Source organism: Poecilia latipinna, unplaced genomic scaffold (assembly GCF_001443285.1).
Source record: "Poecilia latipinna isolate Pla-1442-1.1 unplaced genomic scaffold, P_latipinna-1.0 Scaffold2816, whole genome shotgun sequence".
In the NCBI taxonomy this organism is placed as follows: Eukaryota; Metazoa; Chordata; class Actinopteri; order Cyprinodontiformes; family Poeciliidae; genus Poecilia; species Poecilia latipinna.
This window is the reverse complement of record NW_015115432.1, coordinates 1-22,267: the sequence shown is the minus strand read 5'-3', so window position 1 is coordinate 22,267 and position 22,267 is coordinate 1. Positions and strand designations below refer to the sequence as shown.

Here is a 22,267-nt window from a genome sequence, read left to right as displayed (position 1 = left end):
GCTCACAACTAAAAACTAATGGTGTGGAGTGAAAACTGGACAAAACAGGAAAGGTCATGCCTCCACTTTGGTAGTATTTCAGATATTTTAAACAAAAAATGAATCAATAATTATCAACATCGACTGAAGTGTTTATATGGTGATGTTTTTCAGGCAGACTGAGTGCTAAGTGAAGACGTAATAAGGTTACATGATCTCAGGTGGAGGTGGAGGGAAATCCTCAGGCGGAGGGAAATCCTCAGGCAGCGGTTGAACGTCGTCATATTCGTCTAGGAGCAGAAAAATAATATAACTTATTAGTTTAATTATTAATTATTAGTTTAATTTAATGAAAACAGTTCAAAAACATGCAAAAGCATAAACTTTTACACATTAAATAGGACAGATACTGGGAAAAAAAATAAAATCCCTCTGATCGTATATAATCACTGGCTGAAAACCTCATCCTCACATATGAAAACAATAAAATCTGAATTACGGGGAAAACATGAAAATCTGCAGCAATTTAAAAGGTTTATTGTAAACTAAATGAAGCAGCTGGTAACGGATCATAAAATCACTGGAAATACTGAAATGTTTAACATTTTTCAACAAAAGTTGAATTAACAAAATTACAGATTGTCAGAAATTTTACTCAAGTAAAAGTAAAAAGTACAGCATAGTAAAAATACTCCTAAAAGTTAATGTTTTTCAAAGCACTTTTGTAACTAGTTACTACCCAACTCTGGTGTCTGTGTTGTTATGATGAAACTCACCATCATCTTCAGGAAAGCTACAAATCAAAGATAAAACAGATAGTTGTTAAAGCAAGCAGCTGAAGCTTCACATGTGAATCTTTAAAAATAATCCGTCCTCCGTCTGGTTACCTGTTGGACTCCATGTGCGGCATCATGGGCGGGTCCGGCGGAGGCGGCGGTAAATTGAACGTATCCAATTTTCTCAGCGGTGGCAGCCTGTATTTTTTAACCGCTTCATAGTCGATATCCACACACGAGTTGCTGATGTATCCATCTGGAACAAAAAACAAAAACAACGTGGTGTTAGCGTGGTAGCCGTGACCTTTAACGCTGATCAGTATTTATCCATAACATTATCTTTGCTGTTTTTTTTGAGAATGTTGGATTTTATTTCTTAAGAACCGAGTCACTGTTGGAGAAAACTGATGGAAGAAACATATTTCATGAATATTGTTTGCTGCAGAGTTATTGCACTGCAAATTCCAGGAAAAAAATGTAAAAGAGAATTTTTACTTCCTCTAATTACTTTGGCAACCATTAAAAAAATGAGACATATTATTTTTCAGTGGGTTGGTGAGTGCATGACACATTCTTCAGAGATTTAAGAACCACCTTAAATGGCAGATATGATATTTTAGAGCCACAAAACCAGTCAGTCTTTAACCTATTAAAAACAGGAAGTGAGGACCGTATAAGGATGAATTTTATTTAGTCAGATGGACATCTTATCATAGGGCTGCACAGTGGCGCTTTTGCCTTGCAGCAAGAAGGTTCTGGGTTCGATTCCCAGCCTGGTCTGAGGCTGGGTTTGGGAACCTCCAAATTGCCCCTAGGTGTGAGTGTGTGTATGCATGGTTGTTTGTCTCTGTGTTGCCCTGCAACAGACTAGCGACCTGTCCAGGGTGACCCCGCCTCACGCCCGGAACGTTAGCTGGAGAGGCAGCAGCAACCCTCCCGACCCCACGAAGGGACAAGGGTGCAAAGAAAATGGATGGACATCTTATCATGCAAACACACTTTTTCACGATTGGACGATCAAATCTTGGATTTAACAGAAGTAACGATCCAAACCTGAAGGAAGACGATAGCATGTTCTGTATCCAATGGCTAGTCCATGTAGCTTGAGCAGGAGTAAACAGCCAGACCGCAGAGAGAACTGCTGCTGTTGTTTGTGAGCATAAAGTTTGCAAAGTAAGAAATGAGAAATGGTCCAATGGTTCTGACTTTTTATTTGTTTGCTATCGATGCAAAACATCTGTTGGCGTAAGCAGATGGAGTTAAATTAATCTGAGTTCTGTCCAAACAATCCTTCTGGATTATGAGCCACAATAACATCATATCTGCTCTCCATTCTTAGTGTTTGAGCCAAATGAATGAATGCATCTGGCTTAACTTTCCTTCAAACCAACCTGTGTGTAGTATTTGCTTCGAGTAACTTTCTAAGGACAAACAACATGCTATTATTCTGGGTAAGCTAGCTACTGAGGGATTGTTGGGGTTTAGCGAACACAAATAAAAAGCTGATCATGCTAGCAGGAATACATACTAATAACCAACAGGTCTCACTTGAAGAAGGGATTCACAATCTCAGTGGTGACTTCCTCGTGAAATAAAGGTTCAATAATTGAAAATATAAATAAAATTGTCTATTCTGTTGACACATTTGACGCACCATGGTAACAATGCTGGTCAGAACTGGAGCAGAAGTCACAACATCTACGAAACTACCACCACAATTTTCCAGACTTTTTGTCAATGCTACCATTTATCACAGCAGTGAGTGACAGACAGACTGGGCGCTTTTAAATCCCATTTTTAAAAAAACGTTCTCAGTGGTTGAGCCACCACACAAATCTTCACTTGAAGGTCTGAAACTCAAGCTGGAGAATTTTCTATCATTACTTTTGTTTTCGGTTGTTTTCCAAATATAACTTCATCACTCTTTGGCAACTTTCCACTTCGTTATTGGCTGCATTTGTAAGTAATGAAGGTTTACACCACTTAAAATGCTGCATAAAAGCCCTGGAAGAAAAGCACAAAGAAATAATGGATCACTTGAGACTTTTGCACACTGCTGCAGACACCAGTAACCACAGTAACCCTTTTGTTCGCCACCCTGTCTGAAACCAACATGTTCACCAGCTTCCATGCCGCCATAAAAGTCGGCAGCTGAAACCTATGAGTTGGTTAAGGTTCATCTCAGCTTTCTATCTTTGCTGCACTGCAGAACTTCATGAACTCTCAAAGGCAAACAAGCAGCGATGCAATTCTACCAAACTTTTATAACCCAACAAATAGAGTTTAGTGTCATCTGCATACAAACTGCTGTATTCTATAGTCATTGTAAAGCAGTACAAAAACATTCCTCATAGCAGCAAAAATAACGCAAAATATCTCACAAAGTGGTAAAGAAAAACTGCAAAAATAAAATGTCTCTGCTTGTCCTCATCAAGCAAAGAGACTTGGATTGGAAAACATTAAAACTTTTGTTTTTTCACAGAGTTTCAGTCTGAACTCACATTGTCCGCTGAGTGAACGGGCCAACCATTTGCCCTTGGGGTTACTGTCCACGCGAATGATCTCCACGCTGTCTCCCTGTCGAACGCTGAGGTCCAGCTTCCCTTCGGCCTGCCAGTCCTCCCGAACCCGGGCCGTATGCAGAACGGTCTCCTCTCCTTGTAGCTACAGAGGGAAGAGCAGAAACAAAGCTTAGCAGATCAAAACTCTGGTGAATTACAGTGTTTTACACACAAACTTGCAGCATTTGTTACTTTTTCAGCTGCTCTAGTTCTATGTAATACGGAGCAGTAATGTCAGCTCATGCGACATCTTGAATTATTAGTCTTTCTGTTTTTTGAAAGGTTTTTCCATGTAGTGGGAAAAAAAATTTTGTAGTCTTTTTAAGTGAGATACAAATACTGCAGAAAATTATGGACAAAATGCAAAAACATAAAAGGGTCAAACATGGATTATACACTCCTTCTAAGACATAAAAAACTTTCCATTAGAAGAAAAGAAAGAAAAATACATTCCAACTGCTTTTCAGTTATTTTTATGATACAATAGACCCATCTGACAGTTTTGGTTGCATCTTTTTTGTTGGCATGCTGGTTAATGTGCAGTCCCATCTCAAACTTACACAAACAAACATAAGCATGCAATAATCAATCAATTTTCAATCAGCTTGTTGCACCAAAGATTTAAGAATGCATAAACACATTTTCACTGAGGCTCTTTATGTATTTGTAAATTGACATTTGTTATCACTCTGATTGTACAAAATAGATCAGGGTGTATTTGCTAATTGCGAAGGAATGCAATACTTTTGCAAGATAACACAAAAGAAAAAAAATCTACTTTTGCACTGCACTGTGTCAAAAAACAACAAATTATTCCTTAGCACCTCTAAAACATAATTTTAAGCTTTATTGTCCATAAGCAAGCATCGCTTTTAATTTGTCCATCTTAGAGTTACAGACGCTGCTTGTAACATTAACTGTAGACACACTCCTTCATGTGTATCCGGTAAAACAAACGTTTCCGCCTCATCTTACTGCTGATGCGAGGAGCGGCCATATTGAAACACTAAATCCACATTACAAATCCTGAGCAATCGGATTTTCTCCCAGTTTCCCAGAGGGAAGTCTGACGTCAGACGCGGTCCAATTGATTTTTTTTCCACTGGGAAGTCGGACTTCCCCAGTAAAACAGTGACGCAGCGTCAGTTTCTCCTCTTTACCTGAAAGTTTTTCTTCAGCTCCGCCTGTTTCCTCTGACGCTCCAGCTGATCCTTTATTTCTTGTTCCTGCTGTCTTCTCGCGTCCATCTTGTTGGTTTTTTCAGGACTTGAATGATTTGCCGACACTTGTTCCCTTGAAAATGACCAAAAAATAGTTTTTAAATTAATTTCATAAGCATGGTTTACTGTTGTCTGCCTTTATGTTAAAATTGTGCTTTACAACGTACCGGACGATGTTGCTTTTTAAGTTAATTTAGAATGTACTTCTTAAATAAGAGTGTAAGCGATATAAAGATAGAGCTTCATCTGTTGAAGCCGCAGATGATATAAATAAGTTTAGTGACAAAAGGCTCTGAGGCTCAGGCAGCTGTAACTACAGTCTACTTTTGGGCATTACAGAGATTAAAAAAACATTGCAGAGACAGGAAGTTTATACTTACTCATCAATAAACTCATACACATCATCATCGTCATCATCATCATCATCCTGCAAGAAAAAATGGTTTAATTTCTACTTTTAAAACAGGAAGGAGTTTTAGGTTAGTAGATAAAGATGATCGTCAGTCAAACTGAAACTCCTATTTCTTTATTCGTTTCGTGTAATTCTCAACTACATTTCTGCATTTTCTTGTTTTGGTCTGAGAAATCGCTGACAAGTCTCATTTTTAACGGCAGTTTAGTGGAAAAGTCGTGGCTGCTAATAAAATCGATTCCAAGTCCTTAATTTCAATTCCCTCTTGAAATATAATTTTATTTTTGCATCATAGTTTCTTAACTCTACCTCAAAAAATGTTTTATTTTGATTTGCTCTTAAACTTTTGCACTTTGTGTATTTAAGGAAAACGCACATAAATAATAAGTATCGACATGATTTAATGAACTGAAACCTAAAATATGCTAATTATTAAATATTAGGAAATTCATGCAATGAAAACTGAAGTCATGTTAATCGGATCCAATCTGATTTAAATCAAGTATTGGGTTAAAAGTCTGCATACTGTTTATGTCTCTTTATTTACTTGTTTATTATGCAGGAAAATATATTTTAAAAGGATTTCACACCAAAAAGTTTACATTTTTAACAGTTTTAAGAACCTGTACTTACTGCATCCATGCAGTGGGAATTATTATCGCTGTAGGATTCTGCAAAGACACAAAGCAAACTTATGTTAATTTGGTGTTGAGACGTAAATGATGTGTTTATTGTTAGACGATTTTCTAAAGTATTCAGCGCACCGTTCTTTTCAAAACTTCCAATGTCGTCATAGGTCTCCTGTTCATCTTCAAAGTCTCTGAAATCAGGAATTAAATGTGTAAAAATTAAACTTTAATGATGAATCAAAACAAAGCCGAATCAGAAGAAAGTGAAAGTGACGAGAGAAAAAAACAGCTAAATTTATCATCAAATATGTTTAGAATCTTTTTTAAATTTCCTGTTTTCATCCTAAAACACAAACTAGAGTTAAAAAGAAAACAAAGGCTTTGTTTCTCAGTAACAATCGTCAGACTTTAATATTTTCTGATCTAGATCTAAAAAAAAACCTTCAAAAATGAAGAGTCTCAGATTTCCTGTCAGCAGCGAACGCATCTCTTTCATTATTTATCTTCTAATCACGCTTCATAAGATTTGGTTTGAAAGCCTTAATCGTGTTTTACCCCGGAAACGGCGCTGATGGTTTAATGCTGTTTCCTAACATTAAGAGTTTTCTGCACTTTATTTGATTATATTAATGTATTTCATGCGTTACATGAATAAAAATGGTTCTGAAAGCTGAATGCACTGTAAAAAGTCGGGTTCTCACACGGAGGCGATCTGCCGCGGCAGCTTGCTGGGTTTGCTGGATCGCTGTGGCGGGATGGGCGGACTCATCACCGCTGGAACCGGCATCCTTACATCCGTCGAGTCTGGACCGCAGAAAATGTGAAAAATAATTCAGTTTGTTTTGAAATACTGTTCAGTTTGTCTCAAAACTTACAGATTGATATTTAAAAATGAACTCGCTGCAAAAAAACTAAAATCTTACCAAGTAATTTTGGTCCATTTTCTGGTCTTGTAACACTTTAAAAAACAAAACTAACTTACAAGTAAATATTCGGCTTGTTTTAAGTCAATAATTCTTTAATGTAGATTTATGAAGATTATTTAACTTATCCATTTTCTTGTTATAAGTGAAATAATCTAGTAGATTTTTAAATGAAAATTAAGGAATTATTGACTTTAAACAAACTCCTCCTGTATCTCGCTGAAAAGTTGTTTGTCCGTTAGTTTTGTCTTATTTCAAATGGGCTAAGATATAAAAATACTTGGTAAGATTTTGTCTTTTTGCAGTGAAGAGCTTTTCTCACCCTAGTTACACTGTAAAAACACAAAATCTTACCAAGTTGGTCTAGTTTCTTGTGGTAAGATTTTGTGTTTTTACAGTGCACCCACCTCTGCTGCCATGTTGGCCTGTCACAATAACATTGTTTGCTGGACAATAAATTGTAGGAATTATGGCGATAAACGATAATATTGTGTTGTGAGACTATTTTTTAGTCACATATCGTCGCTTCCTGAAATCGTGGCGTTTTTTTGTGATTTTTTTTGGTGATTTTTCATATTGATATTTGCATAATAATGCAAGTCTGTGTCTCTCAAAGATAAACTTTAATTTTGCATCAAAAACTTCACACTGGAGCTGGAAAATATTTTAAATAACACAAAAAATAACAACAACAAAAAAACAACCAAAGGAAAAAAACTAAAATAAATGAAATAGAAATAAAAAACAAAAACTGGAATAATTATTAAGTTTGAAGATAAAATATAAAAATTAATGACCTCATTACCATTAATTATGTGATTGATGGTGACAGACCTGGTTTCATGCATTTAACTATTTTCTTCACTTTTGTGTGAATATTTAAGCAAAAATTATATTTATTGAATCAAACTGTTTTGTTTTTCAGTGTTGTGCTTTTCTCTTTGACTTCTGTGTGGAAAAGTAAAACAATGACAGAAACAGTAAATAAACCTTATTATTCTGAACTCACATCTCCTCTGGTCGCTCTGGGCGCCGCCTCCTGCTCTCCGGCTCTTCCTGAACGGCTCCAGGTTGACGTTCGGGGGCCGTTTGGGCTTCAGGGGCAGCGGGCCCTCGGGGGGCAGCGGCCTGCGGAGCGGGGTCACCTCCCCGGAGCTCTTCTGCCGTGCCTGATGGCGCAGCAGCAGCGGCGTGGTGGCCGGAGACGGACCCAGGACCGGAGACCTGGCCGGAGACGGCAACGGCCCCGGGGCCCTCTGGTGCGTCAGCATCATCTTCTGCAGCATCTCTCCGGTCTGCTTCACCTTGTTGGTGGCGTCTCCGGACTGAACGGGCGCCCGGTTCGAAGGTCGTTGGAAAGAAGCAGCAACAGGTGGGGGTGACTCTTCCTTCGGAGGCCTCGCCAGGCCTTGGTAAGGTCGCAGAGGAATTGCTGCTGATATTTTGTCGTTCTCCGGCCTCCCAAACCCCGGCCGTGGAGATTTGGGCGAGCCGCTGTCCCGGCTGCTGGTGTCGGAGGCCCGGGCCTGGCTGTTGAAGCGGGCCCGCAGAGCCTTCACGTCAACGCTGTCCTCCTGCAGAGAAAACACCAGTTGATCTGCTGCTCTGCGTCTGCAGCAGGAAGTCAGCAGCGCAGCACGGAGCAGGGCATAACCCCCACACACAAACTCATTCTGCAAACTCCCACGCTAAGCTTTCACAAGGTGCAGCGTCTCCGCTTCCTGGTTTGATTCTCTCAGAGGTGATAACTCTCTTTGCAGAGCAAGAAACCTGTGAGTGTTCTCTGAACTGCAAGGAAGCAATAAATCCCAAGAAGGAATCACTTTATTCAGGTTTCACTGCAAGAACATGAAATATCACCAAGGAATTTATGTCTAGTTTCCAGAGCAAATATCTTAGTACACCTGGAATAAGACAAAACTATATTAGAAGCAACTTTTTAGAAGTTTATTTTAAGTCAGTAATTCCTTTATATAGATGAAAATGTTAAAGTTTCATTGTCAGACATTTTTCCCAGATTAGAAAAGAAATAATCTGCTAGTCGAACTTTTTCATCAATATTAAAGAATTATTGACTTTAAAAAGCTCCTTGCTGATAAAATAAAAAACTTAAAGTAACTTAAGTGTACCAACATAAATGGACTAGATTTGGTGTTTCTTGCAGTGAACAAGCCTGTAAATTATATTCACCCTGTTTAGTTTTTAAATTGTGGCGTTTCTTTATTCTGATGAAAACATTTCATGTAAACCAAAATTTATTGGTGTCAGATTTTACCAGTTTTTTTGTCTTTGCTAAAAGACCATGAGCACCTAGACTGGCACTTTTATTTTGGTTGTATTTACCCAGAATGCCCTGCGCTGCAGTCCACTTCCTGTCCGCTTCACATATCCATTTGAACAAAGACTGGGGATTGTAGCACGAAAAAGTCCAGGGATCTACTGACTTTACCTGAATTCACAGGTAAATTAATGTGATTTATCCATATGCAGATAAAATAAACTCAATGTATTTAAACACACAACTGTTATGTTGGGTATTTATGCGTCTCTCTGGAGTCAAGAGTCTAAAAGCGTGCCACATTAGTTTGTCAACGTGTGAAAGATGTGAAATTTCACACTTTTTGCCAGTCTTGGTCTTCCGTACACGAGAATCAGGAGCGTTAGAGTGGAGTGTGTGTCAGATGAGATAACCACTGAAATGATTATTTTAACCTAGACATGAGCTCACATCAGTTTCATTGGACATTCAGATTGGTTGAACAAAGAAAACTCAACAGTTTGAACAAAACTGTGTGAAAACCGAGGATTATGGCTAAAACTGGGGGTAACACTGTATGCATCCACCGCTGACCTACATTTATGTTCAGTTAAAAGAGGCCACCTCAGAGAAACATAATAATAATGAAAATCCTCCTGAGAAGCTCCAAACCTCTCTGATTGTTTCTGAGACTTTTGAGCAGCTGAAACAGAGAAAACTGCAGATGTACGATGTGTTTCTATAATCCCAGATAATCCCGTCATCCCTCCACTGAAACCAGATCTCTGCCCGTCTGCAGACGCCTTTATTTATCCAACTGAGACGTAATAAGTGGGAAAAGCCTCCCTGTAGCTCAGAGGATGAACTTTAAAATCCAGTTGTTAGTTTATAAATCGCTGATCGGCTCTGCAACACGAGCCATTAAAGATCAAACATGGAGAAGTTGCATTCAGCTTCTAGACACCACAAATCTGGATCTAACTTGAAAACTACAAAACAGCAAAAACACTGATTTCCTTTAGATCGAGGATAAATTGGGACAAATGTTTTGTTTTAAGAGAAACAATCTGCCAGTTGAACTAGTATTTTTCATCAATATTAAGAAAGGATTTAAAACAAGCTCATATTTCTTCCAAGTGAGTTTCCTCCTATTTTAAGCTTTCTAAAATATTTTAACCAGAAACAAAACCAGAAGTACTTTGTAAAACTTTGTGTTTTTGCAGTGAAACACTTTTACAGACAAAGGTAAAGATGTCTGTTTTAAAAATAAAGAGAAGAAAGTAAAAGTTTATTTATACACTGTAAAAACACAAAATCTGCAGTTCAAAATGCTAATCAATGGATTCATAAACACAGAAGTGAAGGATTTTATATCTATAATTTTAGTGTTTTAGTTCATTTTATAAACACAACATAGTTCTTATTTATTTCAGCTAACCAAAATGTTTTCTCCATTTCAGTTTTTACTATTTCATAAATGTTAGTTAACTATGATAACCTAGATGTCAACTACAGAACACTTTGCCTTTTCCCACAGCATAAAGCGGTAAAACCAGCTGACCAAACCTTCTGGAGTTCCACCTGGGTTGCTAGGTAACGGGGCTGGGCTCTACCTGGGTTGCTAGGTAACTGGGCTGGGCTCTACCTGGGTTGCTAGGTAACGGGGCTGGGCTCCACCGGGGTTGCTAGGTAACTGCAGTGGCCCTTCTATTTTTGAAACGGTTTTATTTCCAGACACCAAAATCATTAACTTGTTGCCAAAAAAACAGCTGGGTAGATTTTTTAAGTACATTTTTAGAAGCAGTTGGGACCCTCATCTAAAACAAAAAACATTTTTAAAAAGTGCAGGTTGCTTTGTTTTTGTTGTTGCTCTAGTTAACTGTAATAACCTAGCTTCATCTGCAGCTTGCACCCACAGGGTCACATCTTTAGTCAGTACGTTAATGACTGCGTGTCTCTGTGTGTCTGTGGCGTCGACTTTGAGGCTGGAAACGTTTTCCCCAACGCAGCGCAGCCCTTTTAAGATCTGTATAAAACAGAAGCATGTGGTTCTGACAAAAAGACTCGTTTGAAAACAAAAATAAAACACTTTCCTCACATGTTTGTGTTCTAATGTGATCATGAATGAACACATCCATTAATTATGTCTCTGTATAATTAGTTTTTACACGCCTTATTTGCATGTGTTGATGTGGTTTTCCAGCCTGTGACAGGATCCACAACAATCAGATAACAAGAATACAACAATCATAATTTAAATATTTCATTTTTGTCATGCATCATTTCCCCCCAAAGTTACAATCCATCTTTTTATAGCTTTTGTTTACACAACATTTACTTCCAGATTATTTCACTTGAACGTTTTTCCCATGTCAGAAGTGAAAGTCTGCCAATGAAATAAACATTTTTTCATCAATGTTAAACCATTATTGAGCTAAAACAAGCTCTTCTAACTTGCTTTAAAGTTAGAAGCATCTCCTATTGTGCGCCTTTATATCCAATTATTTATCAATAGTCAGAATTTATTTTGGTCTTAACTCAGAGATTCACTCAAGGAATGCTGCTGGTGCATTTCAGGCTATAGTATTTTATTTACTGCTTCTTAATACTCGTATTTGTGTATTTTAATGTATTTCAAATATTGTATGAAATAAATGAAACATCGGCACAGTGTGCCAATTTTTTAATTGATCGTCAGAATAATTGATTACAGCTGCAGCCCTAATTTACTGCTTTCATCAGCTGTTCTGCCTAATTCTGTGTCTGTAAAGCATTTTGTGATTTTATCCATGAAAGGTGCTAAACGTTTGCGTATTTATTAGTGCTGAAATGATTAATCGGTTTAATCATAATTGTATTGAAATAACGGTCAACACATTTAGTCGTCAATTAATCATTAACGTTCAGACTCAGAAAAGGCCGTTTGCTGAAAACCAAAACAGTAATTAAGCCAATAATCGTATTGTTTTTATCAGCTGTTCTTATTTCTGTAAAACGAGATTTTATCTGAAAGTTGTCGTGTAAATAAAGTATTTTAAATCTGATTGAATTTCAACAACAAAAAGCTTTGCTCCAAACAATAATTAAGTTTATCAAAGAATCAAACGAAGAGGATCAATATTTTGTCCAATGTCGAACGGAGGATGAAGAACAGGAAGTGCTGCAACCGCACGCCTCTACCTCAGGCAGCATCCTGCGCCGGTTGCCATGGGAACGCCCCCTCTGCACCAATAAGCTGCAAGCTCTGCTCGCTGCCGACTTTATACAGCGCCGCTGACTTTTATAATCACAGGGAACAAAGGAAACATTAAAAAAAGGTTTCTGCACCACAAAACGAGCATGCACCCGAAGCACCGTTTTCAGTCAGACGGGGAGAGAGAGCAGAAAAGGACCCGGTGGAAGTGTGTGTGTGTGTGTGTGTGTGTGTGTGTGTGTGTGTGCAGACAACGGCCTCACCACAGACTTTAGCTGTGCAGGTGCAAAGAGAAAGTGCACAGAAATTAGATGTACAGACCAGAGCAACAACCAACAAAAAAGGAAAAAAAGAAAATGACTCAATCGCGGTGAAAACTAGCATGTAGCTGGAAGGTTTCGACATGTTTGATGTGTTAAAATTAGGCTTTTCTTTAATGTTGTAAGTTCTTAATAAAGCTAAATAAGTAGGACAGAAAATACTTTGAACAACAGCAGGCGGCATAAAGAAGTAATTTTAAAAAATTAAGAGCTGATGACTTGGTTTCATAAAGCATTAAAAGTCATCAACGTGTAAAATTTTAAATCCAGAATATTTTGTACGTCAACAGATAACAGAGCGAAGAAGGAGAGCAGTGTGTAAATAATTAACCGGTGCTAACGGTTTAATAAAGGCTTCCATTCATCAGCTGCAGCGTGGACATTTCTCCTTTTTTAAAACCTCAAACTTCCTTTTTTAATAGTCTGGAAAACATACACAACTTTTATGGAGCTGCTTTCTTAGTTCAAAGAAGGAAACCGAGGTTAAACCAACACAGACGCGAGAATATCCTCATCTTTAAACTAAAATTAGCCCTGAGTGGCGGAGGAAGTGACCAGAGAAGAGTCAAAGGTGTAACTCTGGATTAACCAACAGAGTGGTTGGAGTTTTAAAAATATACCGCTAAAAATGAGTTTCTCACCATTTTGTCTTCTGGGTTGACTTCTTAGTGTATGACGCGATCCATGTCCGGCAGTAATTCCTTGTTATCCCGGCCGATGCTCCTGCTGCTCAAACAGCCATATGACCTGAGTGACTAAACTTACAGTGGATGAGGAAATGCTCTGCTCAGCGTGGGCAGCTGTCTGCAAGCGACACCACATGATGTCAGCCGGGGGGTTTCTTTCCTCCCCTACAACACGCAGTCACTCAAACCAAACGCTGAAGTCGAGAAAATGGTTCATTTTACTCTGTATTTATTAGCGATGAAACGATTAATCGCTTTCATCATAATGAATTGAAATAACGGTCAACTAATTTAGTCGTTGATTAATCATTAACTGGTACAGCCTGAAAAAATGCCATTTGCTAAAAAAGCAAACTACTCAGAGAAGTAAACAATATGAAAGGTACTATATGTTAGTGTATTATTAGCGCTGTGGCTGCCATTATTTAAATCACAATCAGCTAATTTAGTTGTTGACTAATTGACAGCAGTAACTGACCCAAACATTTACAAAACTTCTGGCATTCTAGATCCAAAACCCCTTTTTTGTTCATTAATGTTCTGCCCAGAACTCCTCAGAAGGCACAGTTTAGTGCAAAGTTTCTATCCCAATTATTTGTTATCATAATTGATTAATTGTCTGAATAATTAGTTGCAGCTCTTGTATTTTTGGAACTGCCAAAGCTTGGCAGTAGAAAAGAATCATAAATTAAAGATACAGCAGAAAAACTCTGTTTTCTCAGGCATAATTTATTTTTTTAAACACAAAACAGAACATTTTCTGATCCTGAATTTAAAGAAAAAACATATCAGTGATAAAGAGTTTTAAAATCAGCAAAAACAGAAAATAAGTAGAATACAAGATGTGGTTTGCATTAAATGATCTCTATATCACAGATTAATCATTTTCTGATAACTTTCAGTTAACTTTTTTATAAGGAATTGTGTTTTCCAGATGGAAAGTGTTAATTTAGTAGTAGTTCATTAAAGTGTTGAATCGTCTCCATTATTAATCAAGCTAAATATTTGGAGACATAAATTCAGCCGTTCCAGTCCTCGCTGGTTCATCAGAGCAGTGGGTTGTTGTCCAGAGCAGGGGGGTACGCGGGGTGTGGGGCGTTCTGGTATCCGTTCACTAACGGCGGCGCGGCCGGGTTCACCGTCATCATGAACCCGGGTGGAGGCAGCACAGCAGCAGGGGGCGCTGTAACCGCAGCCAGGGGCCCGGCTGGGAACGGGGACCCGGCTGGGATCGAGGGCCCGGCTGGGACCGAGGGCCCGGCTGGGACCGAGGGCCCGGCTGGGAACGGAGACCCGGCTGGGAATGGGGACCCGGGTGGGAATGGGGACCCGGGTGGGACCGGGGACCCGGCTGGGACCGAGGGCCCGGCTGGGAATGGGGACCCGGGTAAGACCGAGGGCCCGGCTGGGACCGAGGGCCCGGCTGGGAACGGAGACCCGGGTGGGATCGGGGACCCGGGTGGGATCGAGGGCCACTGGTTTCCAGTAAGCCCCTGCAGATTCCAGGGCATTGAACTGGGAGACACTGGTGGGGAGATGTACGGAGAGCCCCCTGGTGGCTGGGTGGGGAACATGGAGAGGATCTGGGCGGTGGAGAGGACGGGATGTGGAGACTCTGACGGAGAAGAAAATATCTAAATGTTACTCTGCAAAACCGCTGAAAACAAACACTTTGGTAACAAAATCCTGAGCATTTATTGGTAAATGAAATAAGTTTGTAAATATTTCTTTAGCGACGCGACTGACGGTCCAGCTGCCCAGCAACGGAAAATAAGATTAAGATTCACACAACTAGTTACATTTACTTGAGTAACTTTTAGGATTATTTTTACTGTGCAGTTCTCTTTACTGTCACTTGAGTAATTTTATTATGAAGCATTTCTTCTGTTACTTGACTAAATATATGCTGAAGCAGTGATATTCTCACTGTGTATAATTTCTGGTTGTTGCTGCGTTGCCTCTTTAATGATCTGAGGAGAAAGTTCCCCGTTATTCATCCACCGATTCTGTTTTTGCTGAAGCTCATAAATGATGATCGTTTCTAACACACTAATCTATAACTATAAATAATCCCATTGTTTGTATTTAAACTAATGCAGTAGATGCTAACCTGTGTTTCCTCCTGTGTTTGAGTCAAAACAGCCGACATGAAGCAGCCAGCATGATAAACACACTCTGCTTTTCATTTTATATAGCGAGGTTGTTTTTCTAAAAGCAGCATTCCTGTTTGACATTACTGGAGCAGATTAAAGAAAATAAAGAAATTAGACTGTGTATCAGGGCTATTTTTAAATGGTGTGGTGAAGTATTTGGAAAAATGTTTCCTCTGTGCCAACGTGTTACATCTAATGCAGCTCGTGGCAGTGACGTTCTGCAGACTTAAACAAGTCAGACAGTTAAAATAAAAAAGGCTTTTACAAACATGGGTGCTAAACCAATTTAGTCTGAACTGAACACCTAATATTTTTTTTAAAATGTTACTTAATCTTTTGAGTACTTCACAAATTCACATTAACCAGTTAATATTGGTAAAAGTCAACGCAAAGCAGATTTAACTGCAGTAAAGACAAATGAGGAACAATTGAAATCTGTAAAAACAGACAATAATTACAGAGAATAAAACATTATTTGGCATTTAGACTGCTGATATAAAATTTCATTGGTAACATTTGAAATGCAAAATGATTAAATATTTGAGTTATACCAGCAAAAATAAGAATTAGTTACAACTTTACTTCATAATGATATTTCTTGCCAAAATAAACTTGCTTTATTGTTTTATTTCTCCATTTATAAAATAGTGTGTCGAGATAAGAAAGTTTACAGAAGCTGCTCTTCTTAACAGAAAAAGTAAAAGTGGTTCTTTTTGTCTTATTTTGAAGGAGATAAGGGAAACGTGTTACAAGTTACATGTGATGTTGTGTGCTTAGAGTCAAATACTGACCAGCTGAGATTCCTTCAAATCGTTCAAAAAGTATTGTATAAACGGGATAGATTTCAGAAATGTTTTCATTTACATGAATCTACACAAATACAGCTGAGAGCATTGTAGTAAATATGCCAAACCCATAGGGGGCAGTGTAGAGCAAAGCTAAAACCTCTGTCAGCCAATCAGACTGCTTCAAAACAACCACAACTTCCTGGTAGGAGTTAAATATGGTGCCACGAAGTTCATCTGTGTGGGTTAAACTAGTTTAAAACACCATATTAGAATATAAAATTTAAAAAATACAAGACGATGTCGATTGGGAATAACAAGTATGTGGATATACTGGCATATTATTTGTTGCAAGCTGCGACGATCGGGACCCAAATCTCAAGTTTCCTCACATGTAAACCTAAATGTGGAGTTTTCTCAAATCTCCACTTTGGTCTGACCTTTTAGTAGAATTAAAGGTCAATATGCATAAAAATGTATTAATTTTCCCAGATATTCAGCTACATGTGGATTAGCTCTTAGGCTACATTCAATTTGAATTAATATGAATTACAATGCTGGTAAGATCAACAGAGCTTTTCTGAAATTGAATTTGTGAATTTGTCAAACTTGAACTCGGTGCATTCTTACTCCAGGTTCACCTCTTGTGTGACGCTACCTACAACTAGCATAACAAGCTAATAATAACAATACATCTCTGCATTTTACGCTTTCAAAACACAAAGGGACGACGTTCAGACAAAGATATTTCACAGCAGCTCCTGTACTGGTAGTTTAAAGAGACAAACCGTCAGAAGTGACAGTAAATGGCTGCTGTTAATGTTCGGAATGTTCTGGAAGGTGCTGTTGCTGTGCTACAGTGCGTTGCCATGGAGACCCCAGACAGACAGGAGGACAGGCATTACTGATCAAGTAGTCATCTTTTATACAACAGTTTCAAAGAAATGACACGTTTTAACATTTAATTTCCCTTTGGGATTAAAAAAGTGTTTTAAACTGGAAATTTGAGAGAAAAATGTAAAATCAGACGTTTATCATTCTCCGCTTCTTAAACCAAAAGTTTCAGGTTATTGGAAACGCAGTTAGTCAGAGCCACATTTCTCACTTCTTCATCATCATCATCATCATCTGATGGCACTTCCTTATTGCTGCTGTTTAATACAATGTGGTAAAACTAAATATAATTTAGGGAAGTGACGCTCAAACTAAACTATATCAGATTAAGTTCAGTGAAAGACCACCACAAAGCCCCTCCACTGGGATTATTGGAATAGATGAATCAAGCAGTGAAATGGATGGAAAGGCAGATTAAATTACCAGGACATTTTATTACAAATTGTTAATTTACGTCTGACTGAAGCTGTGATTTTTGTTTAGATTTAATTAATTTACTCATTATTAAGAAGATGTCACTTATTCCTCATGTCAAAGTTCACTGTTTTCAACGTTACATACATAAACATTAGCTTGAGGCTAATCTCACCAACTCTGGTCATAAGTAGCTCAAATACAATTTCAAAAATGCTTTATTGATGCCACAGAAAATTAAATTAACCAAAATTACATTAACCATGACTTTTGAACGCCGTATCATCTACATAGAGCCATTTCATCCCCATGTGATATTTCAGTTTTTCTTTTTTAATAAATTTGCTAAAATTTCTACATTTCAGGTATTTTCTGTCAAGATGGGGTGCTGAGCGTACATTCTTAATAAAGTTGGGAAATAATCTTAACTTTGTTTCACTGCAGCAAACGGCTGCAGTGAAACAAAGAGTGAAAGTTTAAAGGGTCTGAATACTTTCCGCACTCGCTGCACAAAGCTAATTACAGGACAAACTTCAGCTTAGCAGGCCGATATTTTTGTCCCGTTTCCTTTTTGCAATGATTCTGTTGAACCACATTTAAAAACAATGTCTGATTTTCATTGGTTCATTTTCAGTAAATTTTTATTTATCATTACTTTTGTCAGTTTAAAGGTTTTTTGTCATTAACAGAGAAGTAGCAACAGCTTGTGTTTATTAATCTTACAGAATGTCAAACAGATCAAATCTGAGTGATTTGAATCCTCAGAAATGTCTTCAGGTTTTCTAAAAACATTTTTGTTCTTGACTGGTTTGTAAACTCCTGGGTTTCTTTGTGCAGCTTTATGTAATCTCCCTGGACTTTGTTTTATGCTCTGCCAGGTCTTGGTTAAATAAAACCGCTGCTGCGTTTCTTCTCTTTGGCGAATAATCGCCTCACGTTAAAGGACGACATCCCATCCGTCCTGCTGCTCTGTTGGGTCGACTTCAGTGATTTTTAATCCAAAGTCTCCACCGACCATAATATGTCGACTTTAACACACGGACACATAAAATTAAAACATTTTTACACCTGCAGCATGAGTCTCTGCTACCTTTACATAAACAGGTCAAGGCAGATTTTTTCTAAACTTTTTACACCAGAATCCCAAAGTGGAAACGACTCTGGGGCCATTTTGTTTCTCCAACTGAAAACACAAAATTATTATTATTTTTTTTAATGGGCTCAGTACTCAGGAAAAGGGCACTGAAAAAAATCAGACTTTAATTTAATGAAACAAAGTGGCTATTTTTTTGTATATATATTTTTGTCTTCATAAAAAGGTGACAGTTTCCGAACCTTTTGGTTAATTTTGGAATTCACCTTATTTGATCTAGAAAATGTTTTAATCAGCAACAAAATAAGAACTTTCATCTATTAACCATTTTTATTGATGTGCTCTAGTTTTTCTTTTGAGTCAAAATTTTTAATTTACTTGCCATGAAATTAAAATACAACATGAAAATACTGTGTGCCTAACACTTTCTGTTAAAGAAAATTTCAATTAAATGTGTAACTGAAATTCCCATCCTAAAAAACTAAAGTTTATACTTGAGGGCCAAATTTGTACCATTATTCAACTGCAGGTGGGGGCCACACAAAATTGTTCCAAGGGCTACAAAAGGCCCCTGGGCCACAGGTTGGACACCCTGGGTTCTGACTCACCTGGCTGGCTGACAGGTGGGATGTTGTTGGGAGGCAGAGGATCTGTCAGGGGCGGAGAAAATATCTCCAACAGTTCATTACTGGAAGACGTCTGCTGACAGAAAAACAAGAAAAAACAGTTTGTGTTATTTAATATGAGGCAGGATGTGATCTATTCTCACTGCACATATAAGATGTTACTCTGACAAACAGTTAGCTGATAGTTTCTCAGTTCATAGAGATTTTTTATTTATGCAAAAAATCCAAAACCCAGAAAAAAATCATAATAATTTTTTTTGTTTTTGTTAAAAGTGTTTTTTTGTTGTTGTTTTTTTTGCTTCTGTTGCCGATTCCCTGAACGTCACATCATGTGTTTTGTGTTTTATGCACCTGCTTTATTTGTCCTGATGATGACTGAGGTGGAGGACTAAACACATTCTCCAGAGCTGCTCCCTGAAACAAAAGAGGCTGAAGCGATTAATCGAATCAATCACGATTAATCGATTGTTGAAATAGTCGACAACTAATTTAGTAATCGATTAATCATCAACTGTAGAATAGACTCAAATAAATGCCATTTGCAACATACAGCAGTAATTAAACCAAAACTGTACAAAAATATGTACGTTTTGCATTTAAGATGAAAAATCTTCTTTATCTTTAAATATAACCAGAAATCCTTAATTGTCATTTTTAGCTTTACCTGGTTTCCATAAAACAAACTAAAACAAAACTTTTTATTAATCAATATATTAGTAGACGGTGTTTTTCAGCTGCAGTTTCATCCTTTGCTACAAATAATCAGCGTTCGCTAAAGGAATGCTGTCCTTGCATTTCTGGAAATAACATTTTTATGCTTTTATTTTTAAAAAGTAATTGAATTAATTGCCATTTGAATCTTTTAATATATTTCTAATATTGTATACAAAAAGGCTCTACTAATCGGTAGATTAATCATTTACTATAATTCTGAAAACGCTTATTTACCGTCTCTGGAGAAGCCAGACTGTCAGTCAGAGTCACTAAAGAAATATTCTGAAAACAACAAAGAGATCCCGGTAATAAGCGAACAACCAGAAACAGACTGATAACGGATGTAAACTGTATTATGTCTGACTTGGCTTGCCGTAGGCTGGTGTTGCTGAGGAGCCTCCTGTTGCTCCACACACCGACAAACCTCCATGATGTCCAAAATTATTGGATCCGCCTGCAACCGATAAAGTAGATAAAATCACAACCCAAAACAAGATCTCTTCTTTTCCCCACATGCGACTCATTCTGACCTTTTCACGACCCCATTCCGATTATTCCAATTATTCCAAGCCTACTTCGTCTTTTAACCGATTTCTGTTTGTAGATATACAGTTTTTGTTTTAAATTTTATTAATTAGTTACACACCCTGCAATTAACCCAATTAAAAAAGTAATTATGTCCCATATAATTATTTCAAATAGATTATATAATACATGATAAATGATATGGTTCAAGTACGAAAATCAAGGATAATTTGCAACAACTCAGCGTAAAACTGGAGCCGGAGCCCTAATTGGTAAATAAAAGATTAAAAATAATAAATATCTTTGTTGTTGACTTTATATGTCTATTTATTTAAAAAGAATTAGCAGAAATTGGTCTTTGAATTGGAATTGTGCTTTTTTGTTGATATTAAGTTTTTGTTTAAAATTGAATTACAGATCTTGCAATAAACTCAATTACAAACTGAAAGAAGTCAATCACTAAATATAATTAATTCAAATATATTATATTATATCTATTTATTCAATAATTTAGCAGAAAAAAGAGGTCTTTGAATTGAAAATTTTACTTATTTTGTCAATTAAAATGCTATTAGTTATAATTAACTACAGACACTGGAATTGTCAATTGAAATATTTAAACGAGTGAAACTATTTCATATGATCTTATTGCTTATGCTCCTTCAAACGACATCATGGTTTTGTGGCAAAGTGTGTAAATCTTCCAGAGCGATGAGACTTGGTCACATGATCCTCTGCAGGGCTGCGAGGCGTCACCTGGTGTCCCGCCTTGATGTAGAACAGGATGTACGCGTCTTCGTGTCTGTAGATGTAGGCCAGCGCTCGGGGGTCCGACTTGTCTTTAGTCACAGAGCTGATCCTGGATCTGTCGTGGTCATGAAGAACAATCTGAGAACAAAACAAAGACAGAACATCAGAAACAAGTTCGGCTCCAAAACTACTTACAGTGACCAGGAAGTTCCAGTTTATACAAGAAAACATCAGAGCTGATAAGACGGGTCGCTGGTTAAACTTTAGCTGCACTGCAAAAGTACAAAACCTTACCAAGCAAGTTTGGTCTGGGTTCTAGAGCAAATAAGAGAAAACTAACTTACAAGTACAACAATAAAAATGAACTTGTTTTAAGAAAATAATTATTTAGTACTGGTGAAAAAGTGGCAGATTATTTCTCTTATTGGAAAATTACTTGTAAAGTTACTTTAAGTTAGTTTTCTCTCATTTCCAGCATACTCAGATAGTTGCACTAGAAGCGAGACCAAAGCTACTTTTGTGTTTTTGCAGTGCAGGTCAAATGCTTGGTTTCCATCTCTTTACTTGATCACTTATTGTTGGTCTGAAGCCATAAGTTTATCCAGATACTCTTACCGAAATTCTGACTTTGCTCTACTCAGCTTTTATTTAATTTATTAAACAGCTAAATGTAGCAAGCATTTTGAAAGAAAGTGACCCAAAATTCTGTTTTCATAACAGAGAATAAATTTGTACAATTTTAAAGGAATGCACAATATTATCGGGACCATATATTATTGGCTGACATTAGTCATTTTTTGACATGTTGATAAATAAAACTGGTTCAACACATACAACTGATATTTATTTTATCTGTTTCTTGTCAGGTTTTTTCCCCCAAACGTGTCAAAACTGTAGTGAGATATACATAATATCGGTAAATATCGGTTATCAGCCATAACAGTGATATTAATATCGGATATCAATATCGGTCCAAATGGCCTGTGAGAACTTTTGATCAAACTGTGAGGAGGAAAAGCTCACAGGAAAAGCTACTGTTGTTACGTAGCTGCTGAACTGGCTGACTCACCCCGGTCCGCTCATCCAAAATCTTTAAGCCACTGGAGGAAATTTTCAGCCAGATCCTCATTTTGTGTTGACCCTGTTTCCTCGCTGAAACTTCAAATCCCTTCAAACAGGAAAATAATCACACAGGAAAACTGATCAGAAATACAGGAAAGCATAGCAGAGTCATGATGTGAAGGCTTTGTGTTATTGAACACGTTAATGTTTGAGCAAATGAAATGCTTGTACTGGTCTTTTCAACTGTATAGATATAATTTAATATCATTTTTGATGATTTAATGAAATATTTCAT

General features: G+C 37.5%; 2 protein-coding genes across 4 annotated transcripts in view; both read right to left on the bottom strand.

Annotated features, from left to right (window-relative positions):
* LOC106939269 (FYN-binding protein) overlaps positions 1-13,030 on the bottom strand; it is a 22,875-nt gene extending 9,845 nt beyond the window's left edge. Inside the window, exons 1-11 of the mRNA XM_015021628.1 lie at positions 12,912-13,030; positions 7,510-8,074; positions 6,279-6,381; positions 5,713-5,768; positions 5,582-5,619; positions 4,917-4,963; positions 4,477-4,609; positions 3,257-3,419; positions 867-1,011; positions 756-772; positions 191-269 (exon numbers count right to left, since the gene is read on the bottom strand). Of these exons, the coding sequence (XP_014877114.1) occupies positions 191-269; positions 756-772; positions 867-1,011; positions 3,257-3,419; positions 4,477-4,609; positions 4,917-4,963; positions 5,582-5,619; positions 5,713-5,768; positions 6,279-6,381; positions 7,510-8,074; positions 12,912-12,914 (1,349 nt within the window). The 5' untranslated portion in view covers positions 12,915-13,030. The remainder of the gene's footprint in view (positions 1-190; positions 270-755; positions 773-866; positions 1,012-3,256; positions 3,420-4,476; positions 4,610-4,916; positions 4,964-5,581; positions 5,620-5,712; positions 5,769-6,278; positions 6,382-7,509; positions 8,075-12,911) is intronic.
* Positions 13,031-13,720: 690 nt separating this feature from the next.
* On the bottom strand, positions 13,721-22,077 carry LOC106939262 (basic proline-rich protein-like). Of its 3 annotated transcripts, none has more exons than XM_015021614.1 (7): positions 21,980-22,077; positions 20,917-21,048; positions 20,000-20,089; positions 19,870-19,917; positions 19,273-19,335; positions 18,904-18,997; positions 13,721-14,571 (listed from the first exon to the last, which is right to left on the bottom strand). In XM_015021614.1, the coding sequence occupies exons 1-7, from the start codon at positions 22,037-22,039 to the stop codon at positions 14,003-14,005; spliced, it is 1,056 nt and encodes a 351-aa protein (XP_014877100.1). In that variant the 5' UTR covers positions 22,040-22,077; the 3' UTR covers positions 13,721-14,002. The 3 variants fall into 3 exon arrangements, with proteins under 3 accessions (XP_014877100.1, XP_014877101.1, XP_014877102.1); XM_015021615.1 differs by having other exon boundaries at positions 18,904-18,994; XM_015021616.1 differs by having other exon boundaries at positions 19,870-19,872.
* Positions 22,078-22,267: the final 190 nt, after the last annotated feature.

Coding starts and splice junctions, on each gene's coding strand:
- LOC106939262 (XM_015021614.1), bottom strand. CDS start 22,039: ATGAGGATCTGGCTGAAAATTTCCTCCAGTGGCTTAAAGATTTTGGAT. Junction 21,049..21,979: donor TTTTGGATGAGCGGACCGGG/GTGAGTCAGCCA, acceptor TTTTGTTCTCAG/ATTGTTCTTCATGACCACGA. Junction 18,998..19,272: donor CATCAGGACAAATAAAGCAG/GTGCATAAAACA, acceptor TTTTTCTGTCAG/CAGACGTCTTCCAGTAATGA.